Consider the following 27,381-nt stretch of genomic DNA (forward strand, 5'->3'; position numbering starts at 1 on the left):
ACTATTTAGTAGAGTTTTATCCAAAGCGACTTCAATTGAGAACAATAGAAGCAATCAGATCAACAAGAGAACAACAACGGTTATACAGGGCCAGGACACGTCAGTTAGTCTAGTCCGAACACGGTACCAGTTTTTTTTTTTTTTGTTTTTTTTTTAAGAATATGCTAGAAAAAGAAAAGGTAGTGCTTGTATAAGTGGTTAAGTGCTGGCAAAAAAGATGAGTCTTTAGATGTTTTTGGAAAATGAGTAAAGACTCTGTGAGAGTGATTTTGAACCTCTTTGGGATGGCACCACCAAGGCGTTGTTTTCACTTGCAGAGCGCAAAACTTCTAGGAGGGCACCTAAGATTGAACTAGTGAGCTTAGGTATGTTGGTTGTCCGTTTGCCAGTGGTGTCTTGTAGGCAAAGCATAAGTACCTGAATTTGATGCGAGCGGCTCACTGGTAGCAGGTACAGATGAGGAGAGGCGTAGAGTACCGTGAGCTGTTTGTGGCTCATTTGAAGAACAACCGCTTCCGCTGCCGACATTCTGGATCACGTTTGCAGAGGCTTGATCAGTACATTGCAGGAAGGGCCCGCCAGGAAAGCATTTACATAGGCCAGTCTGGAGAGAAACAAGAGCTTGGACAATAGAAGTTGGGTGGCTTCGCTTGACAGGAAGGGTCTTTAATCTTCATAATGGTGTTATAAGGCAAAATCTGCAGGGACCGGGCTTGTAGCAATATTGGTCTGTGAGCTTAAACTGAGATCCAGTCACAAGCTGCTAGGTTCGGGTCCTGGAAAGGAGTTATGGTTGACGAAGCCCAGCGGTATAGAGAAGTTGTGAATGATGAAAACGATGTGGGTTAGCTGGACACACAGCAGTTTTGTTTAGTAAGGTTGAGCTGAAGGATGGTCATTCGTCCAGCTAGAAATGTTACTCCGACAGGCTGAAATGCGAGGCAAATACCGTCAGGTATCTGGTGGAATGGGAAGTAGAGTTGGAGTTGTCACAGCGTAGCCCCAGTGAATTTTTTTTTAAAGAAAAGCCATTGCTTCTGAATGACAGATCCTAATGACGTCATGTAGTGGAAGAAGAGAAGTGCGTTCCAAGTACTGAGCCTTGAGGAAACCCACCGTAGCAAGTTGTGTGACTTAAACTTAACACCTACAAGACACCCTGAAGGATCTACAGAAATAGGACTTAAACCACCGGAGTGCGGTTCCAGACTCAGATGCCCATCTTTCTGAGGGGTGGACAGGAGAATCTGGTGTTTAACGGTGTCACAAGCAGCAGACAGGTCCAGCAAGATGAGTACTGAGGATTTGGAAGCTGCTCTCGCCAGTCGCAGGGCTTCAGTAACTGCGAACAGGGCAGTCTCAGTTGAGTGGCTGCTTTTGAAGCCAGATTGGTTGCTGTCCAGGAGGTTGTTCTGCACAAGGAACATAGAGAGCTGGTTGAACACAGCTCGCTCAAGTATCTTTGCAATGAATGGAAGAAGGGATACCGGTCTGTAGTTTTCTAGAAGTGCTGGATTTAGAGATGGTTTCTTCAGCAGTGGGCTTATCTGAGCCTGCTTAAGTGCTGAGGGAAATGTTCCAGAGTGAAGAGAGGAGTTGATAATGTGAGTAAGTGAAGGTATGACTGAAGAAGAAATTGCTTAAAGGAGGTGAGTGGGGATTGGATCAAGTGGACCAGTAGTAGGATGTACTGACAGGATACGTTTGAAAACGCCCACTCTGAGAGGGGGAGAGAGGAGGATAGAGAGTGGCATTAGTGTTGTGAAGTTTATCCTCAGTCTGCGGTGGGAGAACTGGTCTGATGGTTCTTGTCTTATTTGGTGAAGAAAACTGCAAAGTCGTCAGCTGTAAGATCGATGGAGGAGGAGGTGGAGGCGTTAAGAAGAGAAAGAAAGTTTTGAAGAGTGTTGAGCAGTCACAACAGTTGTTAATTTTGGTGTGGTGTATGATGTTTTAGCATTGAAGACATTTGCGAGAAGGAAGAGAGAAAGACTGGATACACACTGAGGTCGGTAGAGGTTTCTTGATTTTATGCCATGTGGTGCGTGGCTGGTCTATACGACGAGTGGGCAAAAGTTGTCCAAGCAAGAGTTTAAGTGAGCAAAGGAGTGTCATTAGCACTGTTTTTCGTAGTCAGAGCTGAAACTGCGAGAGTGAAGGAAGTGAGGATGAAAGAGAGAGGAGAGGCTCCCCTGAAGGGATATGGCCGAGATGGAGAGAGTGAGCATAGGTTCCGTCGAAGGAGACCTGTGTTGGAGTGTGTGTAGCTGGGGTGGGGTGCTAGGTTAGCGGTTAATGAGAGTAGTCTGAGGTGTGCAGTGGAGCAACTGAGAGTTGTCCATGGGCAACAGCGTGTGTAGATGATGTCCAGTTAGTTTGCCTGGTGAGTCGCTGTAGTAGACACTCGCTTGAGATCAAATGAAGGGCAGGCAGAGTGTTGAAGTCAACCTGGGGTTTATCTGGGTGGATGTTGAAGTCGCAAGCAGTACCAGAGAATTACCATCTTCAGGAAAGTTTGATGCTTAGCATCCATCTCACTCAGGTTTCCCAATTGACCTGGGGGGGATGATAAATGATGACCACAAAAGTGGATTTTAACAGAGGGTGGATTTTGGTAATTGCATGTGATTCAGATGAGGCGGTTACCTGTAGGTGATGGTTGAAGATCAATTCCAATCTTTTGATATTAGGAGACCGAGTACCTCCACCCCTCAGTAGTCATTGCAGGGAGTGTGGGGAACCAGAGTGGAGAAGTGAATCTGAGGGCTGTGGGAGTAGCAGTGTCTTCAAGATTTGATCCAAGTCTCAGTTAGTGCCATGAGGTTGAGACTGGAATGAGTACCTAGATTTTTACAAGATTTTACAAGATTTTGTTACTTTCTTTGTTGATTTTTTGCTCTATGGTTCATAGTCTGTAATTTAATAGCTGTTAGAGCTGCTCCATTTACTAGCTGACTTAGTACTCTGTCAATGGCAGCTATAAATCTCCTGTGATATTTTCTACTGGAAACAGAAGTCCACATTTTTTTTTGTTTTTTCTTTGTTTTTATCTGAAAGCGTGCTGCGATTTATATATTCCAAAGCCACTTGTATAATGCAGAAACACTCAAAGCAAGCCCAAAAACACGTTCTGGCACCCCGTGCATGTATTGGTGCTGTTGCAGGAGCGGAGAGGCGACGAGTAGTAATGTCCTGCCTGCTTAGTGCATTACGCACAGGCTGATAGATTCACTTTTGCAAGAAGTCATGTATGCCTAAGGTTGAAAATAGAAATTATGTTTATAGTGAATGCCCATATAAAGTGTCTTTTTTGTAGGATTTCGTTTTAATCCAAATCGTGTGCTAAGTGCGTGAACATCAACGATCATACAATAGAAGTCGCGTGCCGTGCTCTCTCTCTCTCTCTCTCTCTCTCTTTCTCTCCCTGCGTTAAGTAAATTGTGCATGTTTTTACTTACTTGTTTTTTTGACTTGTAATCTGACCGAACTATAAAACTTTCCAGTGATGAAATATATATTACTCGACTAGCTTCGCGCATCATACTCTCGCAGCTCAATCCTCAAGCGTGCTTTATCCTTCAGCGCTTGCGTCAACAATACAGGAGCTAACAATGAATGTTTAACTTTACTATTCATTGCATAGATATCTTCACGTAGACAACCCAATCTCTAATAACTCCCACTCTGCTGTCTGTTTTTGGTGTTTCTTTGTCTGAATGGCACTTATCACATGCTGTGTGGTATCAGCGTTTAGTGTCGGGGCATTTAGCGAGTATGAGTGCAGTACAGGAGCTCAGTATCGGTGATACCGAGAGTAATTATTGAGTATCTGTGCATCCCTTTTGTTTTTATTTACTGGTTTATTTAATGGGACCATGCATACACAAGAACATTGTTGTATAAATATAAAATACACCATGTAATGTCGCAGGGAATAAGTAACAATGACTACTTTTCATCTGCAGTCCCCTAGGCAGGTAACATAAAACTAACATAAAGACAGCCAATAATAATACAACATTCATTCACTATAAATGAAAAGGTACACATTGTCATGAATCCGGTCCATGGACTTCGATCTGGACACCACCAGAGGTCACTAACTCATCATATTACTTTCTCACTACACTGTTGCACATCACATTGGACTACATTTCCCATACACCACTTCACTAATCACGCTTTAGATACATTACTTAAGAGACAGTCAGTTCCTGTTCTAGTTGCAGAGTATTGTTTTTGCGTTTATCATTATCACAGCCGATAACTACCTTACGGAGCCAATCTGAGTTTCCTAGCCTTGTTTTGATTCAACCTTAGTCTTTTTGTGTTCGGACCTTAGCCTTGTTTCCTGGATTCTCTCTCTCACCTAGCCCTGTTTGTTTATCGTTCGCTCATGTCAGGACCTTTGCTTTGTACCTGGATTACTCTCTCATCTTGCCCTCCTGAATATCATACGCAATCGACTGATCTCTGCCTGATTATTGGACTGCCTTTGCCCTGTCTTCTATACTCCTGTTCACTGTTATTTGACTCCTGACTGTTTATGACCATTTCTTTTATTAAAGCTGGCAAGTGGATCTGCATGTCTCCCGTCTCTGTCATCTCGTTACACACATAATGGTGAGGATATCTATGAGGATAAATCTTACAAATGCAATGGCGAATAGAGAATCAGATAATATACATGTGAACAAAGAAATCTAGAAATCTTTGACTGAGTCTGGTGTGGTAGTTTAAAACTGTCCTGTAAGCAAAAATATCTCTCTGGTGACATTCCAGGTAACAAATTTAGGTTACTGTAGGAACATTGTTTTGAAATGTTTCTAAAACATTGTTATGTCCAGCGTGATTGTAATGTGATTTAACGTTTTTGGCAGTTAATTCATGACTGAAGGACATTAGGTCAAAAACTGCAGCATTTCAAGGCATTGGAACAATTTCAAAACATCTGTGGTGAAAAAGTAGAGTCATTGTAGTGCTTCAAGTTCATCATGCCAGCGATCTGTCAAAACATTATTTAGCAATACACATCGCCATTTCAGAATGTTCATAGAACATTCAAAAAGTAACATTCCCATATTGTTTGCAAAGAAATGAAAAATGGAATATTTCCTTAATGTTTACATGACCAATGAAAAAAAAGTTAAAAACGGGATGTTTTGAATGTTGAGACAAGGTTAAAATATGTTATTATATGGCTTAATGGGAACATTAGCGGAACATTTTTAGAATATTTTCGTTAGCTGGGTAAATGATGCAGCCCAGGCTTTCACAGGCATGTCACTGCAATAGTGTTCAATTACAGTCACCAGCATCCCAACCCAGCATTTTTGTATGTCTGCATATCAGAAAGGTCATCAGGAGAGTCTGCAAACACCTAAAAGCTAGAAAATCTTTACTTTTTAATTATAAATGAATGAACAATAGGGCTTTCTTAAAGGGACAGTTCTACTGGCTCCCAACATCTGTTTGGTTACCAACTTTCTTCAAAATATTTTATACTACAGACAGAAGAAAAAGAAACTCATACAGGTTCAAAACAAAATGAGGATAAATAAACAAGTAAAAACATTTTTATTTTTGGGTGAACTAGCCCTAATAATTGTTCATTTTTTTTCAGCGAGGCGTTGGTTGCAATCAGATAAAATCAATGTTGAAATAAATTTCCTTTTCAATTCCTCTGATGATAATAGAACAGGTTGCAAAAAGAACAAAAACTTGTCCTTTTATGGAATCCAACCCATGACTGTCCTATAAAAAAGTTTTTTTGGTAAATGTCAGATAAGAGGAGGATCCTGATGATAAAAAGATATAAAAACATGCATCCATCGCCTGAGCATTCACAAGAATCTGAGTGCATACGGTTGAGTTTTATAATTATGCAGTTCTCAGCAAATCTATAATATGGTTTCTTTCTTCAGAAAATGGCAGAATGCATGTTCATGTTCTAATAAAGTGACTGTATTTGTCTGAACTGTTTTTCAGGTGAATCTGATCCTCTGAGCGCTGGATGTCTGGAAAGCGATGATCCACAAACATGATTGTGAGTTTCTGGCAATGTGAGAATGTGAGTGTGATTTTTTGTCAGGCGTGCGATCATCAGACTCAGATCTTGAGTTTGTGTCTCTCAGGTGTTGCTGTGTTTGTCTGCTCTGTTTCCCGTCTTGATGGGCACTGATGAGGTCAAATCGTACGATTTTCTTCATACCAAAGACTGCTCTGATAATTATGCGGGTGAATATAGCACTAGTGGTGTGTACACCATCATCACAGCAGATGGACCGGTGCAGGTCTACTGTGATGTGGAGTCCGGTGGACAAAATGACAGAGGACACTGGACAGTAAGCATTTCAATGTGTTTTAACTTGCAAAAGAATATTTTATTGTCAGATGCACCCCAGTGTGAATGACACCATGATTTCTAGTAACTATAATAAGCTGTTATTCAAATAGTCGCTCAGTTCTTTTATTTGTGCTATTCTTATCTGTTAGAAATCACACAACAGAATTTACATTTGTTACAATAAAGCTTTTCAAAGGTTTTACACCTTTAACATATTTTTAAAAGATGAATGATGTGTGAAAGCGATGAATGATTTCTGAATGTTTCAGGTGTTTCTCAGGTGAATGGATGGCAAGGTGAATTTCTTTAGGCGATGGGAGAGTTATAAGAAGGGTTTTGGTAATACAACAGGCGAACACTGGCTGGGTGAGTGTTTTTGTGAGAGCGTTTAGGCTTAAAAATGCAAGCAGTGAAAGAATAAACAATCAAAGACATGACTGCAGTAAAAAGTAGAATATATTTGTAATTTAAAATATTAAACCAGTTTACATTTCATGTTTTTAACAGGTTTAGAGAGTTGCGCCATCGAAAGCTCTGCATGGACCAGTATAAACTCAGAGTAGATTTGGAGACTTTGAAGGGAAGAGGTTTAAGCTCTGTCACGAGTCTTTCTCTGTAGGCTCTGAGGCTGATGGAGGCCCTGGAAACTGCAAGTGGCGGCTTTGTAATGGAGGAGCAGGTGAAACAAGCTACTGTCATTTTAGTTTCCACATTTCTGACATATATGAGTGTATAATGAAAGCAATTTAATGCAAATATGAGCATATGATGTAGTAATGCAAGGTGTTTTAACATAGTAAGTTTAAACTAATGCTATTTAATACAAGACATGATGTCTTATTAGTTTATTTTTTTTTAAGTCACTCTTTAATTTTACGATGTCTAATGTAAAAATGTCCTCCAATGATAAGGAGGTTTCTCCTCTCTGTTACAGGTGTACGTCTTCTTATTAGTCAGCACATGGGTGCACAGTTCTCCACCTGTAATTGACAAAGATCACAAAGATAGATCAGACGAAATTGAATGTGCTTATGAAATACTTTGGTGGAGGAGTTGTGGTACACATCAGTTGTTCACTTAGCATCAATACCCCACTGGCTGAGCACTATGTTATGTAGTCGCAGGAGACGACATGATGTGCTTACATTAGATGGATACCATGTGAATCACCATCCAGGTCTAGGAAGAACAGTGGGATCGTGTCTGAGAGTCCATGACCCTGAAGATCAAGCCAACGGTGGTGTCAGGTAAAGTGATGTAGTAGCGAGCTTGTGTAGAAACTAGCTATCGACTGCAGCAGTTTTGTCGCGACCATGTTGAATGTCACAACTCAAAGCGATACAGTGATGGAATTCCTTCTTAAAATGGTGACAACCAAGTCCATTTGATTCTTATGTGAAAGGATATGCTGTTCAAAACAGGGAAGAAACCTCATCGGAGAAGAAATATGTTCATCTCCCTGATTGTCTTAAGCATGAAGAATATATTGAAAAAACAGACGAAGCTCAGTGTTCCTGAAAACATCCTTTGCCGCTCTTTAATTAAAAACAAATGTGTTGAAAAATAGGATATTATGTTATATATATACAGTGGTGTGAAAAATTGTTTGCCCCCTTCCCTGATTTCTTATTTTTTTGCATGTTTGTTATATACAGTGGTGTGAAAAATTGTTGGCCCCATACCCTTAAAACTAATTTTAATACAAGTAAGTTCACACTTTCTCTTTTTACCATACTTCTCCAGACCTGCAAATTACTTAAGTAAAATTCCATACTTTTCCCAACTACGCAGGAATCGGTGAGCCAAAGGAAAGCATGTTATTTGACATAAACCTCTGAAATTACTATGCATTAACTAGTGTGAAAACTAATTTAGTGTAAACTCTAGAAATGAAATGTGCAAATAAAATAGAAGTGTTGCAGTTGCCTTTTTCCATGCATTTCCTGTAAATTATTTAAATCAATTCCATAGTTACATAAGTGCGTTAAGACCCGTACTTTTTAATTAGAAGATATTTAAATATTTATATATCGCATCATGATACAAGGGTATCGGCTCCGACTGTTAGAAGGTATTTAAATAAAATTTCTAATGTATTCAAATCTTGTAGTTGACGCGTATATCTGGTCTGTGATAAATACCGATTTTATTCGAATACAGATACAGATACAAACAAATACATAAACAAACAATAAAACAATACATTCAAACCACAAACACTTACTACCGATTCAAACCCAAAACACATACAGATACAAATAATTACTGCATCATCCACTGAAAATAATGTACCACCTACACTAAAGCTGCCTCTCTCCTAGGTGAGTCCCAGCCTGACTGCCAGCATCCACTGACAAATAAATAAAATAAATTTCTTGTAGTAACACCAATACATATAAAACAAAATCAAAAATTCTATATAAAAACTTATATCTTAAATTAAACACACCAGAAATAATACTACCACTACAAATAAAATAAGCTTTTTATGTAACTTGTATCATTGGTATTAATGACTATTATACACTTAGTAAATAAAAAACACTTATAAAATAAAATAAATATACTTTAAGTATTTAACTGCTTTCATGGTTTTTGAAAAACAGTTCGTCTAACGCTTATCTGAATCTGTTGCTCCTGAACCGCAGATGTACGTCACAGTTTACTTATTTTTTAGGGATGCCACACGGCACCAAATCCTGCTTTTAACTGGGAGTGAGAATCAATCCAGTGAAAGGTCAGCCAAGGACCGTTATGTCATCATGATGATGAAAGACCCTGCTGTGACTCACACCATGATGGTTATCCCGAGTCTCAGAGGGCAGCAGCCCCACACAACGATACCCCCTTCCTGCAGGACTGAGAACACTCCCTGATTAGAACCCATCAACAGGCATTCTGCCACCACAAAACCATCTAATGACGTGATTTCATACATGCAGGGCTGTGTTTATTTGATCAGAAATATGGTAAAAACAGGAATATTGTGAAATATTGTTTCAATCGAAAAGAACTAGAAAATTGCAATTATTATATACAGTGGTGTGAAAAAGGGTTGGCCCCCTTCCTGATTTCTTATTTTCTTGCATGTTTGTCACACTTTAATCTTTCAGATCATCAAACAAATTTAAATATTAGTCAAAGATAACACAAGTAAACACACCCTGCAGTTTTTAAAATGATAGGTTTTATTATTAAGGGAACAACAAAATCCAAACTACATGGCCCTGTGTGAAGAGGGTCACAAAAGACCCCACAACAACATCCAAAGACTGCAGGCCGCACTTGCCTCAGTTAAGGTCAGTGTTCTGACTCCACTATAAGAAGAGACTGGGCAAAAATGGTCTGCATGCAGAGTTCCAAGACAAAAACCATCTGCTGAGGCAAAAAGACGCATAATAATGCTGTTTCTGACAGTTTTTGCCAGACAACATCCTGATGATCCCCAAGATTTTAGGAAATACTCTGTTGGTCTGACTCCAGACACCTTTTTGTGAGGTGTGTGTCCCATTACGTCTGGCGGAAGTAACACCCCGGGGCGTTTCAGAAAAAGAACATCATACTAACAGTAAAATATGGTGTTGTATTGGTGATGTCTGGGGCTGTTTTGCTGCTTTTTCAGGACCTGGAAGACTTGCTTGTGTAAAAGGAACCATGAATGCTGCTGTTTTATCCAAAAAAATCCTTAAGAGAATGTCCGGCCATCTGTTCGTGACCTCAAGTGAAGCGAACTTGGTTCGGCCAGCAGGACAATGATACAAAACACACAGCACGTCCATCCTCTGAATAGCTGAAGAAAAACAAAATGAAGACTTTGGAGTGGCTAGTCAAAGGCCTGACCTGATCCTGTTGAGAGGCTGTGGCATGACCTTAAAAAAGGCGGTTCATGCTAAAAAAACCTTCCAATGGGCGAATTCCAACAATTTCTGCCTAATGAGTGACAAAATTCCTCCACAGGCACTGTAACAGACTCATTCAGTTTCGCAAACGCTTGATTGCAGTTGTTGCTGCAAGGGCCCAAACCAGTTATTAGGTTTAGGCAAACACATTTTCACACAGGGCCATGAAGCTGGATTTTGTTTTCCCTTAATAATAAAAAACCTTCATTTAAAACTGCATGTTGTGTTTATTTGTGTTATCTTTGGCTTACATTTGTTTGATGATCTGAAACATTAAAGTGTGTGATAACATGCAAAAAAAAAAAAAAAACATATATATTAATAATTTTTTTTTTTATTAATTTATTAAATAGATCTTATATATGAATGAGGAAAATACTTAGATAAAAAAAAGCATATGAATGTTTACATATTTAATTGCCCAGATTTTAATTGAAGATATGTTGGCAATAGTATGAATGCAAATTAAATTATTTGCACACAAAGATCTCTGAAATGTAAATCTAATTCAAGAAAATATTACATCTTAAACCCCATTAATTATAATAAGTGTTACATTTAAAAATAATAACACTAATTTTATTCCACTCAAGGCCTTTTGTGCATTTTTCTGGGTGGCTCATCTTACTACAGACCCCATAAATAATTTTAATGTTAAAAGTTTAAACAATCAATCAGGGGTGATTTTTAATGTGAAAATGCATGTTCATACAATCCATAATAATCATGTCAATTTTATCGTGGTTGTGATTGGTTAGATGCTGTCGAGGGACCACAACCCTCGATGAAACTACAATAAAAGCTCTAAAACTTGTCGGTCTACATAAATTATTCCAAATATTAACTGCCTAAAAAGATTGTTTATATATCAAATGTGATGTTTTGAGTAATTTTTTTTTTTTATCATTTTCCTAATTTATGTTCTATTAATTATATTCTACTGTGCTGCTTGAAAGTTTGTGAACCCGTTAGAATTGTCTATATTTCTGCATAAATATAAACCAAAACATCATCAGATTTTCATGCAAAACCTGAAAAATCCAATCAAACAAATGAGATACAAATATATACTTTATCCTTTGTTTATTCAGGGAAATGATCTGTAAGTGACAAACGTATTAGCAGTTCATTTGAAGGTGAAGTTAGAGTCCATCTGTTCAGAGGTGATTTCAATCAAAGGGATGACTATCAGGTGTCAGTTTCTGAGATCTGTCAAAGTTTGGTCATGTTTGTGTGAAGTGCATCACGGCATGAACAAAGGAGATCTCTTAAGGGACCCTCAGAAAAAGAGTTGCTGTTGCCCATCAGCCTGGAAAACATTACAAAACCATCTGTAAAGAGTTTGACTCCATTAATCCACAGTCAGACAGATTGTGTGTACAAGTGTAACGTGGGAGGCATCGTGACAACAGAGTTGAGGATCCAAATGCAGCTTTTAATGACAAGAGTGGTCAAAACAGGCAGGGTCAAACACCAGCAAACAGGTACAATCCAGGGCGTGAGGAAACAAAAAGAGTAATCCAATAAACAGTCCAAGGTCAAAAAAAAACAAGAAGGCAGGGCAATGCAAGCAAACACGGAGACAAGGAACAGGGTACAGGCTAAACAATAATCAGCAAAGTGTGTATGGATGTGTGCAACCTTTATAGTGTCCCTGATAGGAAACAGGTGTGGTGCACTAATGAGTTCCTAGGCAGTGGTTTATGGGAAATGGAGTCCAGAGAGAACAAAGACAAAACCCCTTATCATGACAACAAGCCAGAGGAATATTGTAGAAATGTTTTGTGGACGGATGAGATAAAAAATATAACTTTTTGGTTTAAAATGAGAAGCATTATGTCTGGAGAAAAGAAGATGCTGCATTCCAGCATAAGTAGCTTATCCCATCTGTGAAAACACGGTGGTGGTAGTATCATGGTTTGGGCCTGTTTTGCTGCATCTGAGCCAGAATGGCTTGCCGTCATTGAAGGAACAATGAATTCTGCATTACAGCAGAAAATTCTAAAGGAAAATGTCAAGACATCTGTCTGAGAACCGAAGTCTCAATAGAAAGTGAGGCATGCAGCAAGACAACGACTCCAAGCACACAAGTTATTTTGAAAAAAAAGAATGTTTGAAGAACAACATTAACTCAATTGAAATGTTGTGGAAGGAGCTGCAGAAAGCAGTTCATAGGAGGAAACACACCAACATCCCAGAGTTGAAGTGGTTCTGTACTGAGAAATGGGCTAAAATTTCTGATTAGCATTTACCTTAAACTTTACATGTGGTTACTGCTGCAAAAGGTCACACCAGATACTAAAAAAAAGGTTCACATACTTTTCCCACTCACAGAAATGTAGCACTGGATCATTTTTCTCAATAATTAAATGACAAGTATATGTTTTTGTCTCCTTTGTTTGACTGGATTCTCTTTGTACAACTTTCAGACTTGTGTGTGAAGATCTGATGATGTTTTGGGTTATATTTATGCAGAAATATGAAAATTCTCAAGCGTCACAAACTCTTCAAGCAGCCGTGTACTGTCCAATATATTTTACACTACATTAATTTCATAAGCATTATGACACTGTTGTATAAAAGTTAGTAGCCATGTTGAGAAATGCAACCTGTAAATCACATTACAATGCACGCTGGGACATTTCAAGTTTTAGAAACATTGCAAAACTATGTGCCTAAACATACGGTGAACTGCCCCAGGTCCCTTTGTGCAGCATTGGTCTGTATCACTACCTCATGCCGCATAGGAACTGACAGTCATTTCACCTACTCTTTCAGGCAGTTTAAAATTAAAAACTGCTCTCTGAGCTCTGTGTCACTTGTAATCAGGACTGAACATAGCTTTTTTGCACTACACAATAGTTTTTTTTATCGCACTGTTTTGTTCACTTCACTGGTTTGCACTCTATATGCTGGCCATGTGCCTTGCGCTGCTTTATTTAACTTTAGTTTTATTTTTCTTATTTTTTACAAGCCCTTTACTTGTATAGTTGATTTTATATTTTATATTAAATCTGTAATCTAATTGTATATTATAGGCTCTACTGCTGGTGTTCATCTGTATGCACCAAGGGTCTGAGTGTGTTTAACGCAATTGTCAATTCTCTGTAATGCTGTACAGGGGAAGAATGTGACAATAAAGCAGACTTGACTTCCTACAGTAACCTAAAATGTTACCTGGATGTCACCAGAGAGATATTTTGCTTGCAGGACAGTTTTTAAACTTCCACAACAGACTCAGTCAAAGATTTCTAGATTTCTCTGTCACAGGTATCTCATCTGATTCTCTATTCCCAATTGCATTTGTAAGATTTATATCCTCATAAAAATGACTAGAACATAGACAGACACATTAACAGAAAGGAGCGTTCACATAGTTTTAGCCATATTTTGTAATTTATGATGCCAGTAAATGTAGACAAATACACAGATAAGACTATTAAACTGACAGACATTTAGGTCTTAAACCTGACAGTTATTTCACTTTTGCACCAGATTTAGCGGTCCAGTCTGGGCTGCTTTTTCCCAAAAACATTGTAAGCCTAAATTCAGGTTTCAATGGGTCTATGGTGTACTTAAGCTTACAATGCTTTGGGAAACACAGCCCTGATCTGCTGTGTTTCTGTTAAACAGACCTATTTTTAGTAGTTAATTCATGAATGAAGTTCACCTAGTGCTGGCTTGGACATTAGATCAAATGTCAAACATTTCATGACACTGGAAGAATTTCCAAAACATCATGTTGTGAAAAAGTGGAATCATTGTTGTGCTTCAAATTCATCATGCCAGCGATCTAGCGATGGTAAGACTATCTTGATCATTTTTCAGCGAGTCATGGGTCAGTTGTCACAGAAGGAGAAGTTGGTTGATTTCGCTTTGTCTTTTACCCGCTCAAATCCCTGGCATCTTTAGAAAACTTTAGTAATTAACATGTAAACAGCAGCAGATATGGCTTATATACAATGCAATTTAATAATGGCAAATGAAATTTACACAAAACTGATTAAGTAAATGCACTATTATATAAAAAACACTTTTACTTAATATTTACTCAAAGTTCTCCTAAACATTTTTTTTGACAACTTCAAGTTTCTGGTGTTTAAGAGTATAGTTTACTGCTTTCCAGCTAGGGAATGTTCTCAGAACATTCTGGCAAGGTTCTCTAAAAGTAATGATGAACAAACATTCTTCCAGTAATAACATTAATAGAATGTTTGTTCAAAGCTGTCGCTTTTTTAATAGTGTTCTCAAAACGTTAGCAAAATAAATAAATATATTCTACAATGTTCATGGGAATGTTTTTTTCACTGAAAACGCTCATCTAAGTTTTTTTTTTTGTTAAACGTTACTACTTGTTTCAGAACAAATACAGAACATTCAAAAGTAATGATTCCAAAATGTTTACAAAATGATCAAATGGAACATTCAGAAATAATGTTTTTATAACTTAATGGGAATGCTAAAAAAACATTCTCATAACATTTTTGTTAGCTGGTTAAATGATGCTTGAAATTTCATCTTGTGTACCTTATTGCCACATTAGCGATCAGAACTTCTGAAGACGCTTCAAACTCAATCTTTTATCTCTTGAAATCTTTTCACTCTCACCATCTACTGCAGGGGTGCCCAACCCTGCTCCTGGCGATCGACTGTCCTGCATTGTTTAGCTTCAACCCTAATCAAACACACCGCCCGTTTAATTTTTAAGTGAGCCTGAAGACCTTAATTAGTTGCTTCAGGTGTGTTTGATTAGGGTTGGAGCTGAACTTGATTTTTTAAAATTTCATTTATTTATTTATTTTACAGTGGCAATTTACTGTATGCAAGTCTATGACTACTGGCCATTTTTATTTCACACACACACACACACACACACACACACACCACACACACCACACACAGTATGTACAACTATACTGTATATATATATATACTATATATAATATATTAATATATATAGTCAGATATATATATATATATATATATATATATATAATATACACTAACCTTAAGGTAGTTATTAGGAACACCTGTTCAATTTCTCATTAATGCAATTATCTAATCAACCAATCACATGGCAGTTGTTTCAATGCATTTAGGGTTGTGGGTCCTGGTCAAGACAATCCCCTGAACTCCAAACTGAATGTCAGAATGGGGAAGAAAGGTGATTGTAAAGCATTTGGAGCGTGGCATGGTTGTTGGTGCCAGACGGGCCGGTCTGAGTATTTTACCAATCTGCTCAGTTACTGGGATTTTCACGCACAACCATTTCTAGGGTTTACAAAGAATGGTGTGAAAAGGGGAAAAACATCCAGGTATGCGGCAGTCCTTGTGGGGATGAAAATGCCTTGTTGATGCTAGAGGTCAGAGGAGAATGGGCCGACTGATTCAAGCTGATAGAAGAGCAACTTTGACTGAAATAACCACGTCGTTACAAAAATCCGAGGTATGCAGCAATAGCATTTGTGGAAGCCACAACACGCACAACCTTGAGGCGGATGGGAAACTACAACAGCAGAAAGACCCCCACCGGTACCAACTCATCTCCACTACAAATAGGAAAAAAGAGGCTACAATTTGCACAAGCTCACCAAAATTGGACAGTTGAAAGACTGGAAAAATGTTGCCTGGTCTGATGAGTCTCGATTTCTGTTGAGACATTGCAGATTGGTAGAGTCAGAATTTTGCGTAAACAGAATGAGAAAATGGATCCATCATGCCTTGTTACCACTGTGCAGGGCTGGTGGTGGTGGTGTGTAAGGGTGTGGGGGATGTTTTCTGGGCACACTTTAGGCCCCTTAGTGCCAATTGGGCATCGTTTAAATGCCACGGCCTACCTGAGCATTGTTTCTGACCATGTCCATCCCTTTTTGACCACCATGTACCCATCCTCTGATGGCTACTTCCAGCAGGTTAATGCACCATGTCACAAAGCTCGAATCATTTAAAATTGGTTTCTTGAACATGACAATGAGTTCACTGTACTAAAATGGGCCCCCACAGTCACCAGATCTCAACCCATAGAGCATCTTTGGGATGTGGTGGAATGGGAGCTTCGTGCCCTGTATGTGCATACCACAAATCTCCATCAACTGCAAGATGCTATCCTATCAATATGGGACCAACATTTTCTAAAGAATTAATGGCGTTTCTGAAGGCGAAAGGGGGTCAAACACAGTATTCGTATGGTGTTCTTAATAATCCTTTAGTGGAGTGTGTATATATATATATATATATATATATATATATATATATTATATATATAATAAGCATATATAAATAAAATAATTTCTGACTTTTTTTTTAACCAAATAAAAATCAACTTTAGGCTAGATATTATTAAGATATGTACACAAATTTTCCCAAGGGGGTTTTATATATTTTATTAAGCTCATATACCTTCACCCAGAGAATGTACGTATGTGAAAAATGATGCTATATATGGCCTTATAGGTAGTCTATATGGCAATAGCCTTAATTTTTGCTCAAAACCTAGTGGCCATAATTACACATAATTACCTTCATTCTTCACATCAGGAGCACGCTCTCGCCTGGGTGCTTTAAAATACTTAAGATTCTTTGATAAAATACCTAACAGCTGAAATAAAACATTATGGTTGCTTAGCACACACACACTTTAGAGAGCCATGGATAGTGTTTGTAATGGTTAACAGCATTAACTGCGTCTGAGACAAATAAAGCGCTTTATAATTACAGTTCCTCACAGCGACGTTATCAGTCCTCCGAAAAAATACAGACTGTAGGCCTACACTACGTTTGTTCAAAGATGGATATCTCTTATTAAAGATAAAGTTGCTAAAGCATGTTATCTTTTATCTACCAGTGTTTCCGTAACTCTAAAGGATAGTGAAATCAGCAGAAGAGCAACCAAATCATCTGCTGGGTCAAATATGCGTACTGTATATTCTGCGCCAAAACCAGTAGAACAAAGCGGCTCAATTTCTAAGCAATGATTAATGTTAAAAATCCTATTTTTACCTATGTGTGACCCTGGACCACAGTCATAGTTGGCCGAGATACAACTATTTAAACAATTTGGAATCGAGGGTGCAAAAAAAACAAAAAAAAAAAAAAAAAAAAAAAAAATTCTACTATTGAGAAAATCACCTTTAAAGTTGTCGAAATTAATTTCTTTAGCTATGCATATTACTAATCAAAAATTGAAGTTTTTTATATATTTACGGAAGGAAATTTACAATATATCTTCATGGAACATGATTTCTTTTTAATATCCTAATGATTTTTGGCATAAAAAAAAAAATCATTAATTTTGACCCATACTATGTATTGTTGGCTATTGCTACAAATATACCCCAGCGACTTAAGACTGTGTTTGTGCTCCAGGGACACATATTCATATATGCAAATATTATAAATCAGATGTGTTAGAGTTAGCCCATGCAAAACATATTCAAAACAAAATAAAACATGTAGCACTGCTTACTGTGGCATGAATGGTTTCTTCTGAGAAATTTTAAACGATGTTCGCAACAAAGTCAAAGTATTACTTCCATATGAGGCTACATCCCTGAGAGTAACATAACTTGCTCACTGTCAGTAAATGTCTGTAGTTTGGGGAAGTGAAACTTCGGAAAAAAAAAGCAGCAGAAATGACAGTAACCGTTAAAGTGTGATCTACCAGCCTCATACGACCTCATCTACAGCAGACGGGTAAGAGAAATAGCGTTATCTATCTATCTATCTATCTATCTATCTATCCATCTATCTATCTATCCATCTATCTATCTATCTATCTATCTATCTATCTGTCTATCTATCTATCTATCTATCTATCTATCTATCTGGTGCCAATAGGAGCATTTAGTTATAGAGTATGCTGAACCAAAATAAATTTGATCAGTTAAAAACAATGCAGGTAACAGGAAAATAGTCCCTGGTATAGTTTAAGATAATGTACACATGCAAATTAAACCGGAGTTTAAAATTTACAACTGATGTACAGTAAATTTAAATGCCAACATTACCATATTATAACATTAATAACTTTCACTCTGCAATGTCTTTTCTGATTTATAGTTAAAGTAGTCCAAATGCACTATTTCCCAAATGCCTTCATTTGCATTTATTAATTTATTTCATTTATTTTAGCAAATTTTAAAAATACTGCTATGCAACCACAAAGCAAACTAAGTGCTCAGAGACTTGAGTAAAAGTGAAAACTATGTCAAGCCAAAAAATGTGGTTGACTTTAAAACAGGGAAATGAAAACTCAAGTGTTTTTTTCTCCTTCAGAAAGATGAAGCCGTTGGACATGGTGCCTGCTGTTTGTTTATGTCACATGTTTCCACACGTCTCCCATTCTGGCCATTAAGAGGATCATAGTGAATTACTCATCTCAGAACCTGTCCTCGGTTCCCCCTGGCCTTAAACATCAACGAAGGACTTGGATCTGTCGCTGAATCACATCCAGGCACTGAGCGCCAAAGACTTAAGCACAAACACCACGACTCCACTTCCTCAATCTGTCCTGGAATATACTGGAGAACATAGACACGGATGCATTTAACTCTACGCCGGCTTTGGAGATATTAGATCTGTCGCACAACAGACTCCAGAACCTCTCGAACCAACCGTACCTGCTTAAAACGGGACGTCTAAAGCTCTTAGACTTGTCATCCAACTTTGTTTTCCATCATGGCGCTAGGAAGGGAATTTTCGACCTTGAAACACCTTGCAGGTGGTTGGGCCTGAGCGCCAAATCAATCAGAAAAGCAACCAAGACTGTCACTTACATCGCCAATCTTACTCTGAAAACGCTCCTTTATTAATGCAAACACCTACAGAAACGTATCAGGAGAACAGTCTTAACAGAAGTACGCTCCGAGGAAAGCCTCATTGCCTGTGTCCAAAAGCGACCTTGACATTGCAAACGCGGTTGAATGTTTTTGCGGCGTTTAAAGAAGTCGAATTCACTTTGGTGGACAGCGAGATGAAGTCATCCAGCAGATACCCCGTCGAGGAATCCTACGCACCGTTAGCTGTGGAAATCATGGCCAAAGTAAAGACCACCTGGCCATGGTCTAACAAGCTGTGCAAACACAATATGCAGTCTACACTTCGACAGCTTTCTTTCTCAGACCTTACAATGACAAAAAATGGGAAACGGTACGCTGTTGTCCACACAGCCGCATGTTGGATTCCTTTTCTACAACTAGAGCATCCGTAACCGAATTCATCTTCAATCAAAAAGAGCTCTATTCGGGGGGGGGGTGGGGGGAACTTCTTCATAAACATGCCTGCAACGAAACATCATGTTTAACCCAAACGCCAATCAATCTTCATGACCTGTCCTTTGACTGTTAGTCAGATCTGAGGTGTTGGAACTGTGTCCGATTGCGCCCGTACAGAAAACGTCTTTTCGGTTGATCCGGATACTGAATGCAGTACATTGACAAACCTAGTAAGTTGGTTCTGAAGGGCAAACAACTTGAAACTCCTTAGACCCTGACCTCAAGAATCCATCTCATGGATTCGCTTCAATACATCGACCTTGGTCAAAAACACACTTACCTATTCGGAGGAACAAAAGGCAAATGCCTTTGGCCTCCCAAAGTTGTCCAACTAGATTTTGTCTTCGAATGGGTTCGACCAGAGCGTCTTTAAGTGTTTTGGGCCTGATTCCATCTACGGATCCTAAACCTTCGGAATAACCGCGTGACCCACAGTTCCTTCAGAACTTCAGGTTTTGGATGCTTGAGAGTCCTTGACCTTATGGACAACCGTCTTCTAGACATTCCCACCTGCCAAGCGGTCCCAAATTCTGCAGACGCTCCTCTGTAAGATCCCACTCAAGTTCATTACGCCGTGTACACTGGGAGCCCTGGGGAAGACTTTTTCATGCATCTTGCAGATCTGGACTTGAGTCGCAAACTCCTTCAGTCTGTACATGTGCTTTTGCGTGACAGATCCACCACTCTGTCATTCAATAGCCATCGAGTGCACACGACCAAGAGGGAGAAACTCCTGGTTTTGACTCTTTGGCCACTGGCCGGAAGGATCCGGATGACGTTACCCAGAATCCTTGGGAGCCAACTCCCTTAATAGAAGGATTCGACGCTTCCAGAGATTCTTCCCTGACAATGCTTGGATTACCTTGCGATTACTAATTCTGATCCCAACAACCACTTTAATCAGTCGCCAAGAGCCTTCTATGTATTCGTCTGGAATGGGCCTATGGTACCTCAAGATGATTCTGGAAAAAATTTTGGGAACCCCCCCCCCAACGAAAAGAGCCAAGACCAACGCACATTAACTTCCCAAAAGGCCAAATCGGAAGACTTGGAGGGGCTCTGCGACTTCCATGCATTCGTATCGTACAGCCAAAAGTAAGCGGGACTGGGTCATAATCTCAATTTTTCCCCAAGCTTCGAAGGCGACTATGGCTTGCGAGTGCTGTCACACCGAGACGTGAACGTCATCAGGGAAAAAGACGCATCTCCAGAAGTACATCCTCCTATAGCATCGAGCAGCAGTTAAGCCCGAAAGTTGGGTCTTAGTGCTCTCCTCTCATTTCGTCCAGAGCGAATGGTGCCCACTAACGAACTCTACTTCAGCCAATCACTCAGCGAGTGAGACCGCGAGGGATGGACAGTGCATTATTCTCTATTCTGCTGGAACCTCTGCCGTTGTATCTCATTCCTCCAAGTACTACCAGCTCAAGGCTATGATGTCTAGGCGCACCCATCTGGAGTGGCCACCGGAAGGAGCCAAGCAGAAACTCTTCTGGGCAAATCTCAGAGCAGCTCTGCAGGCCAACCTTCCCAGTCCCCAGAGAGAGAAGAATAATAGTGATTAGAGGAATTTTGCTAATCATTTCCATAGAGATTGTCAAGTAGATACTCCATTTAAAACAGTGGTTCTCAGCCAGAGGGCATCAGCAAACTTCCACAGGGGCTTCAAGATGACTTAAAATAGTTGAAATAAGACAAAACATGTCTAAAATTAAGATATTTATGGACCTGGAAAATTGAGTTTTTTCATTTCTTTAATACACTTGAACAGCTTCATTGTGAGAAAATTGTATGATAAAACTATATCAGGTTTTTAAAATCTATTATTCAGAAAACTCCATAACTATATTTAACTTTTTAAAAATGTCTTGCTAGAATATGGAGAGATTTCACATGCTAAATAAATAAATAAATAATGGAATTATTAAATACATCATGGAATGATGCAATAATTTAAATAGAAAATACACTTAAAAAATGTAAGCATACAATTTTTAATTTAGTTTAAAAGAATAGCATCCTTACAGTTGTTTTGTTAGTTTATTTATGTAGCTACATTTAATTATAAGTCTTATTTATCATTACATTTTCTTTGTACATTTATGTTCTTTATTGCAAAATTCCATGACTCGCATAATAATATTTTTATCATTTTATTTAATCTTAAAAATATGTCTAGAAGCTCCTAAAACATTTGATTGGTTAGAAAGTATATTATAAAAGCCTGGAATTCTTATGCAATTGACTCTGAAACCAACCTGAAAAAAAGGGATGGCATATTCATTGCGTAAAAAGTCTGGGGACCTGAAGAAAAATGCAGAAATTTAAGGGACCTTGGAGTCAAAAAGGCGTTGAGAGCCACTGTTTTAAAAAGTTATTAAATTACAAAAGATTGGCACCTAGCATGCACACATTCCCAATCCTGAAATAATAACAGAAAAGTGAGACACAAGACATCCCTAGAGTTACAGTGAATAGAGACCTTAAGGAAGACCACGTTAGTGATGGATGAACTGAACAGGATAGAGATGTCAATAAATTCAATATCACAAGAGGAGAACAAATGTTTACATTATTATGAGCTGCCAGCACAAAATTATATGACTGCGATAACACAGTCTAGGTTAGTTAGTGAAGCATTTACAACAATACAAGTGAACATATTGCATTTGCTTTAACAATGAATTCTGCATTTTACAGACAAATAATAAGAAAATGCTGATTATTTTTGCATGTTTGTTAATTAATACCTAAAATAAAACCATGACCTAAACCGAGATCTGATTGGGTGCATTGCAACTCTAAACATGTCTAAAGCTTCATATTTGATGCAAAAAAGTTGATACATTTCACAAATGTCTGAAAAGTATCAAAACTGGACTGATACATAGGTTAAAGGTCAGAGGTCGCTCAGGGTAATGATTGGACGAGGATGATCTTTTCGTTAATGCAGAAGCGGTGGAGCACCGTGAGCAGGTTTTCTCCGCACCGTGACACCTGACGCTCCATCGCCAGCCGAAAATCCTCCTTCACGCCTTTAGTGATTCCTCGAGTCACCGTGTGATGTCTATGAAAACGAGACACAATACATGGTCGGTGTGAGAACACATAGAGCCAATACGGGCCACGAAATACACCAGAGAAAGAATCTGAGTACGGACCAATGTGAACATGAACTTTATGCAGAACCCAATACAAGAAACAAAGACATTTTCGAAACTAGCAGTTTCCTCACCATCCAGGAACAGCATGATAAGAGCCACGCTCTTCCAATCAAACTATCTGAAGCACACACACATTAATACTGTGCAGAAAAAAGTACACATAAGGGTGAACCTCACAAAGAAGTCTGGTTCATCCGTGCAGTCATGGAGAGGAAAAAGGGGGTAGCATAGCGAGGCTAAAACAATTAACTCTGAGAGAACTTTTCATTTTGAATAAATAGTAAACTAAAAATAAAACGATTTCTATGCCATTAAGTAAATAAACTAAATTTGTTGTTAATGTTTAAAATGGGAAAATAAAAATAATAAAATAAAATACAAAAAATTACTTCAATTGTAAAAGAAATAAACACTAAATAAATAAATCTACAATAAAAAAGCAAAATAAATTGATACAACTAAATAAATAAATAAAGATGGTATTCAAGGGAAAGAAACACAGCCTATTGTTGTGAATGATGGTACGATTTCTGTTTGTTTTGTTTTGGGGGCATTTTAAAGAAGTTTTTAAAGCACAACTTAAAATCTCTAAAAAAGTTAACAGTATCACATTACCTGCTAAATGGGATATTTTCGATTGTTTCAATTCTATATTACCAGGTGCGGGAATACAACTAAGACATTTCTTGACATCACGGTGTGACATTCCCGCAGGAATGTAAAATGCGTGCAATTCAATGAAAACTAAGAAAACAAGTGCAATATAAACAAAAAAAAAACTTTCTTTCGCAGGATCACAACAACACCTAAGTAAAACACAACATAAAAAGGAGGCCGTTGTGAGAACGGGAACGATTTCTTGCGCAAAATGAAAACTCGCCTTGAGCGAAATTGAAAGAGAATATATATGAGGAGAAGAATGTGACCCACATGGTCAGTGCGGGCGGGAGTCTGGGAGGGTTGGGGCGCGGGCTTTCGGTGGATGCGGGGTGGCGGTACCTGTCAGCCTTCTGAAGCCCCTGGAAAGCAGCAGGGTGTTTTAATCTCCACCCCCAGGAGCGGGGCTGGGGTTCCATACGGACAGCTAAACACTCATTCAACGCACCTGCCAGCACTACGACAGCATGAATCACAGCTGATTCACGACGCTCCACAACCCTCACAAACAGCCCATAATAGAGCTAGCGGCACATCCAAAAAAACTTACCATTATAAAGCTTAAATAACATTTTCCGCAGTCTATTTTTCAAATAGAAATACCCCCGGTAAATTTGAAGGGGGGGACAAACACAGTCATTTTCTACTGATATTACCATGTAATGTAAAGTAACAGTTCTTGCTTGAGCTCAATGCAGACATTGAATGGAATATTTTGTTTATTTAAGATAATTTATTATTTAAAGACTTACACTCTTAAAAATAAAGTTTTCTTAAAATCAAGTTTTTGCGCCCTGTGATGCCACAAGAGTTAGGGTCATTCCAGGTCACAAATCAACCAAATTTGAGTGAACTTGCCCATCCTTTAATTTTTTTTTTCTTCTGGAGAAAGACAACAATAAATAGTGATTAATAAAAAAGCCAAATATTTAAACTTCATGGATGGCATTATTGACTGAGTAATCTCAGTATTTTAATAGAAGCGGGGTCAAAATGGTCACTATTCCACCAGGGGAGGGGTTCAGAAGCCAAATTAACAGGGGTGTTAAACATGACTTTAGAAAGATTGAAGCCTTCATAATTTATAATTTACAACAGAGATTGGTCAGGTCTGTTAGTATAAAAAATCTGTTGACCTTAAGCACAGCTGTGTTGCCTCTAGATGGGGCCAATGGTGACCATTCACAACTGGGAAAGGAAAAATAGCCCCTTTTTGAGCGTCCAAAGTTTGCAAGCCTGTAACTCAAGAATTCTCTTAAGATAAGTTTTAAGATTTTGGTTCTTACAAACTTTTCTTTTAGTATCTTCAGTTTTTCCCGTCTCTATATGGTTTCAAAATCCACAGACCCAGGGAGGGACGTAAATGTACCATAAAACATTACCGTGTCTGAGATGCAGAATGCACAAAATAAAAATACTTTTTTTCCAAGGTTTGCATGATCTGTAACTCTAGAAACGTATTAATATCATCTTAATCTCATTTCAGATTCTTGTCTGGTTCTTTAATTAACTTTTTCTTTAGTAATCTATAATTTTTAGGCCCTGTACTGTTCAGTCCCAAAGAATTGGGGATCTCATCATATGACCTCAGTGTCCCCAAATGTACTGAATTATTGTCCCATTTTCCTGTGGTCGAAAACCAAATGTGGGTCACTTTAACATTCAACAGATGAAATGTTATGAATTTTAAGATCGCAGTCTGAAGAACAAATTCACATTTAACAGTAACTGTGCTCTGCGTCACCTAAACTATAAAAACAATAATAAAAAACAAAACCACTGGCTGAGTTTGACACAAAACGACTCAAAATAAACTTTCAGTGATCAGTTCTTAAAACCTTTTTTTTTGTTCTTCTTAGCGTGCCCTTTACTTGATTTCTTATCTTTTATAAAACCTTTAACACTATAAAGAATCTTTAGAGGCTCCATGAATGATAAAAGTTCTTAACGGAAAACCCATCAAGAACACATAAAGAACCTTTACGTTTTAAGTTCCAGGCTCTGTCCATTCATCCCGTATTTTTAAAATTATGTTTCTCGATTATAAACCCGTAAAACAGACCTGAAACGTTCAAGTTGCAAATAGAGCCGGACCCGATAGGTTTTTTTTGGCCGCACTACTGATGACCGATATTAGGGAGGTAAAAAAAGGCCAGATATCGTATATATCGGGTGCGAGAGCGATATTTCTTTTGTGTATATTATGTAACATTAACAAGTCAACGTGTGGACACTTTCCCAATAAGTGCATCCAAAACATTTGACTGGTACTATATATAGAATACCAGTTATCACATAAACAATATATATATATATATAGATACAAAACAAACCATTCTTTTGCAAGATCACTCAAAGTGGTGATCAAACTCTTATAATGACGTAACCCGAGTGTAATGCGATGCAGGGCATTTAACAGTATTCAAAATAAACTTTACTATCCGACCAAATTACTGAAACCTTACAGATTTGATGCGGATCAGAAACTTGCCGTGCCGTACTTAGCTATGGGCCGTTCAAAGTTGCACTGGTTATTTCCTAGACTTAAGCTTAAAAGTGTTTCATCCAGGTCGCCAGTAGCACACAAAGGAGCACGCTCTGCTGGACAAACTAAGTAATTACACCATTAAAAGCATTTTATCTGCATTATATGTTCTGTGTTAAAAAAAAAAAAATATATATATATCATATCGCCGGCATATTTGCCGATACTAATATATCAGTGTCACGCTCATATTGGCTGATAATATCGGCAAAACGATATATCGGTCGGGCTCTAGTTGCAACCCCTTTAAAACCCCACACAATGTCAGACAAAGACCATAAAACTGATCAAAAAGGCTTCAAAAAACAGCTGGAGGACATGAGACATCAGCACTAAAGCAGGGTAAAGAAAACACGCTAAGCAAACCGCCTTCTTCCTGTCACGGCTGTTAGTCTTAACCGCAGCCTATTCTATTTGTCCAAAACAAAAGGAGAAAGGAAACAGGAAGGAGGGAAAGACCTTCGATGATCACTTATCATCTCCAGTTCCACTGGCTGACGTGAGTGATGTGGGCGGTACTTACTTGATAAGCATCCCCTGATTGGGCAGCAGCTCCAGCTGGACCCGCCCTCCTTCTGTTGTGCGAAGGTAAGCAAACTCTTCTAACATGTCGATGTCTCAGAGAGAAAGCAGGTCAAGGACAAATATTCATATAAAAATGTATAATAAACATCAATGTCTGCACCAAGTTGCATAGTTTTGCTCAGTTTGGGCCTTTGAATAATATTGTAATTGTCATAATTTTAACCAAATTTAAAATGCATAGTGTTACAATGAATGGATAAGTGTTATAATGTATTAACTGTGGTTACAATTATTCTTGAGATTGTATGATGCATTATAAGTGCATTACAAGGCATAATTAATGCACTGAAACTACTTTTATAATGCTTTATACATCAAGGCTTGAAGTCAAGGTTTTAGATGAAACATGACACCGGGGAACTGGTCGATCTCTCTTCTGAAGGATACTGGTGACGTAGTTGAAGAAGTTCTCGTACTGGAAGCTGCCCTGCTGGCAGATCTTATCCACCGCCTTCAGGAAGAGATTCTCACCCTGCGGCCAATCATACTGCAGGAGAACGATCACATGACCCAGAGCCAGGTCGTCTCTGTTATCTGTGAAGGCCCTCAGCTTAGAAAGAGAGGAAATTAGTTAAAAACCAGATCTGAGCTGTGAGGTTTGAGCAGGTGAGACGTTCAGATCCGATACCTTAAAACAGGCCAGCATGAGCTGAAGACAGAAGGGAAGGATGGATTTACTGGTGCAGGGGATGAGCCTCAGATCGTTACCTAGCAACAGAGGAGAGAGAGAGATTCCTATTATGGCAAAAACCTGGCTCATGAATATTAATTAGATGACATGTGCTGCCGGTTTCAGAGTGACATTTAAAATTTAAAAGTGACATTCAAAAGTTTTTAGACTTTCAAAGTTTTCTTTCAAATCAAAACAAAGTCTTCAGAGTAAAAAGTAATTGTTCAGCTATTAAAAAAAAAA

The 27,381-nt window shown here is 38.4% G+C and overlaps 3 protein-coding genes across 17 annotated transcripts in view; 2 read left to right on the plus strand and 1 right to left on the minus strand.

Annotated features, from left to right (window-relative positions):
* LOC109066557 (tenascin-N-like) overlaps nucleotides 1-6,708 on the plus strand; it is an 11,090-nt gene extending 4,382 nt beyond the window's left edge. The window contains exons 1-3 of one of the 2 annotated variants that reach the window (XM_042738753.1): nucleotides 6,009-6,046; nucleotides 6,135-6,344; nucleotides 6,616-6,708. In XM_042738753.1, coding sequence (XP_042594687.1) covers nucleotides 6,041-6,046; nucleotides 6,135-6,344; nucleotides 6,616-6,630 — 231 coding nt within the window. In that variant the 5' untranslated portion in view covers nucleotides 6,009-6,040 and the 3' untranslated portion in view covers nucleotides 6,631-6,708. Of the gene's footprint in view, nucleotides 1-6,008; nucleotides 6,047-6,134; nucleotides 6,345-6,615 lie in introns of those variants that run through there. The other variant, XM_042738752.1, reaches the window with a different exon arrangement.
* Nucleotides 1-27,381, plus strand: part of LOC109067214 — a 280,709-nt gene that overhangs the window by 84,797 nt on the left and 168,531 nt on the right. The gene's annotated exons all lie outside the window — the stretch shown is intronic.
* LOC109102599 (integrator complex subunit 10) overlaps nucleotides 22,106-27,381 on the minus strand; it is a 16,342-nt gene continuing 11,066 nt past the window's right edge. The window contains exons 7-10 of the mRNA XM_042737699.1: nucleotides 27,097-27,176; nucleotides 26,856-27,018; nucleotides 26,407-26,500; nucleotides 22,106-22,584 (exon numbers count right to left, since the gene is read on the minus strand). Of these exons, the coding sequence (XP_042593633.1) occupies nucleotides 22,428-22,584; nucleotides 26,407-26,500; nucleotides 26,856-27,018; nucleotides 27,097-27,176 (494 nt within the window). The 3' untranslated portion in view covers nucleotides 22,106-22,427. The remainder of the gene's footprint in view (nucleotides 22,585-26,406; nucleotides 26,501-26,855; nucleotides 27,019-27,096; nucleotides 27,177-27,381) is intronic.

The sequence above is a fragment of the Cyprinus carpio genome, chromosome B14, assembly GCF_018340385.1.
Source record: "Cyprinus carpio isolate SPL01 chromosome B14, ASM1834038v1, whole genome shotgun sequence".
NCBI classification, from domain to species: Eukaryota; Metazoa; Chordata; class Actinopteri; order Cypriniformes; family Cyprinidae; genus Cyprinus; species Cyprinus carpio.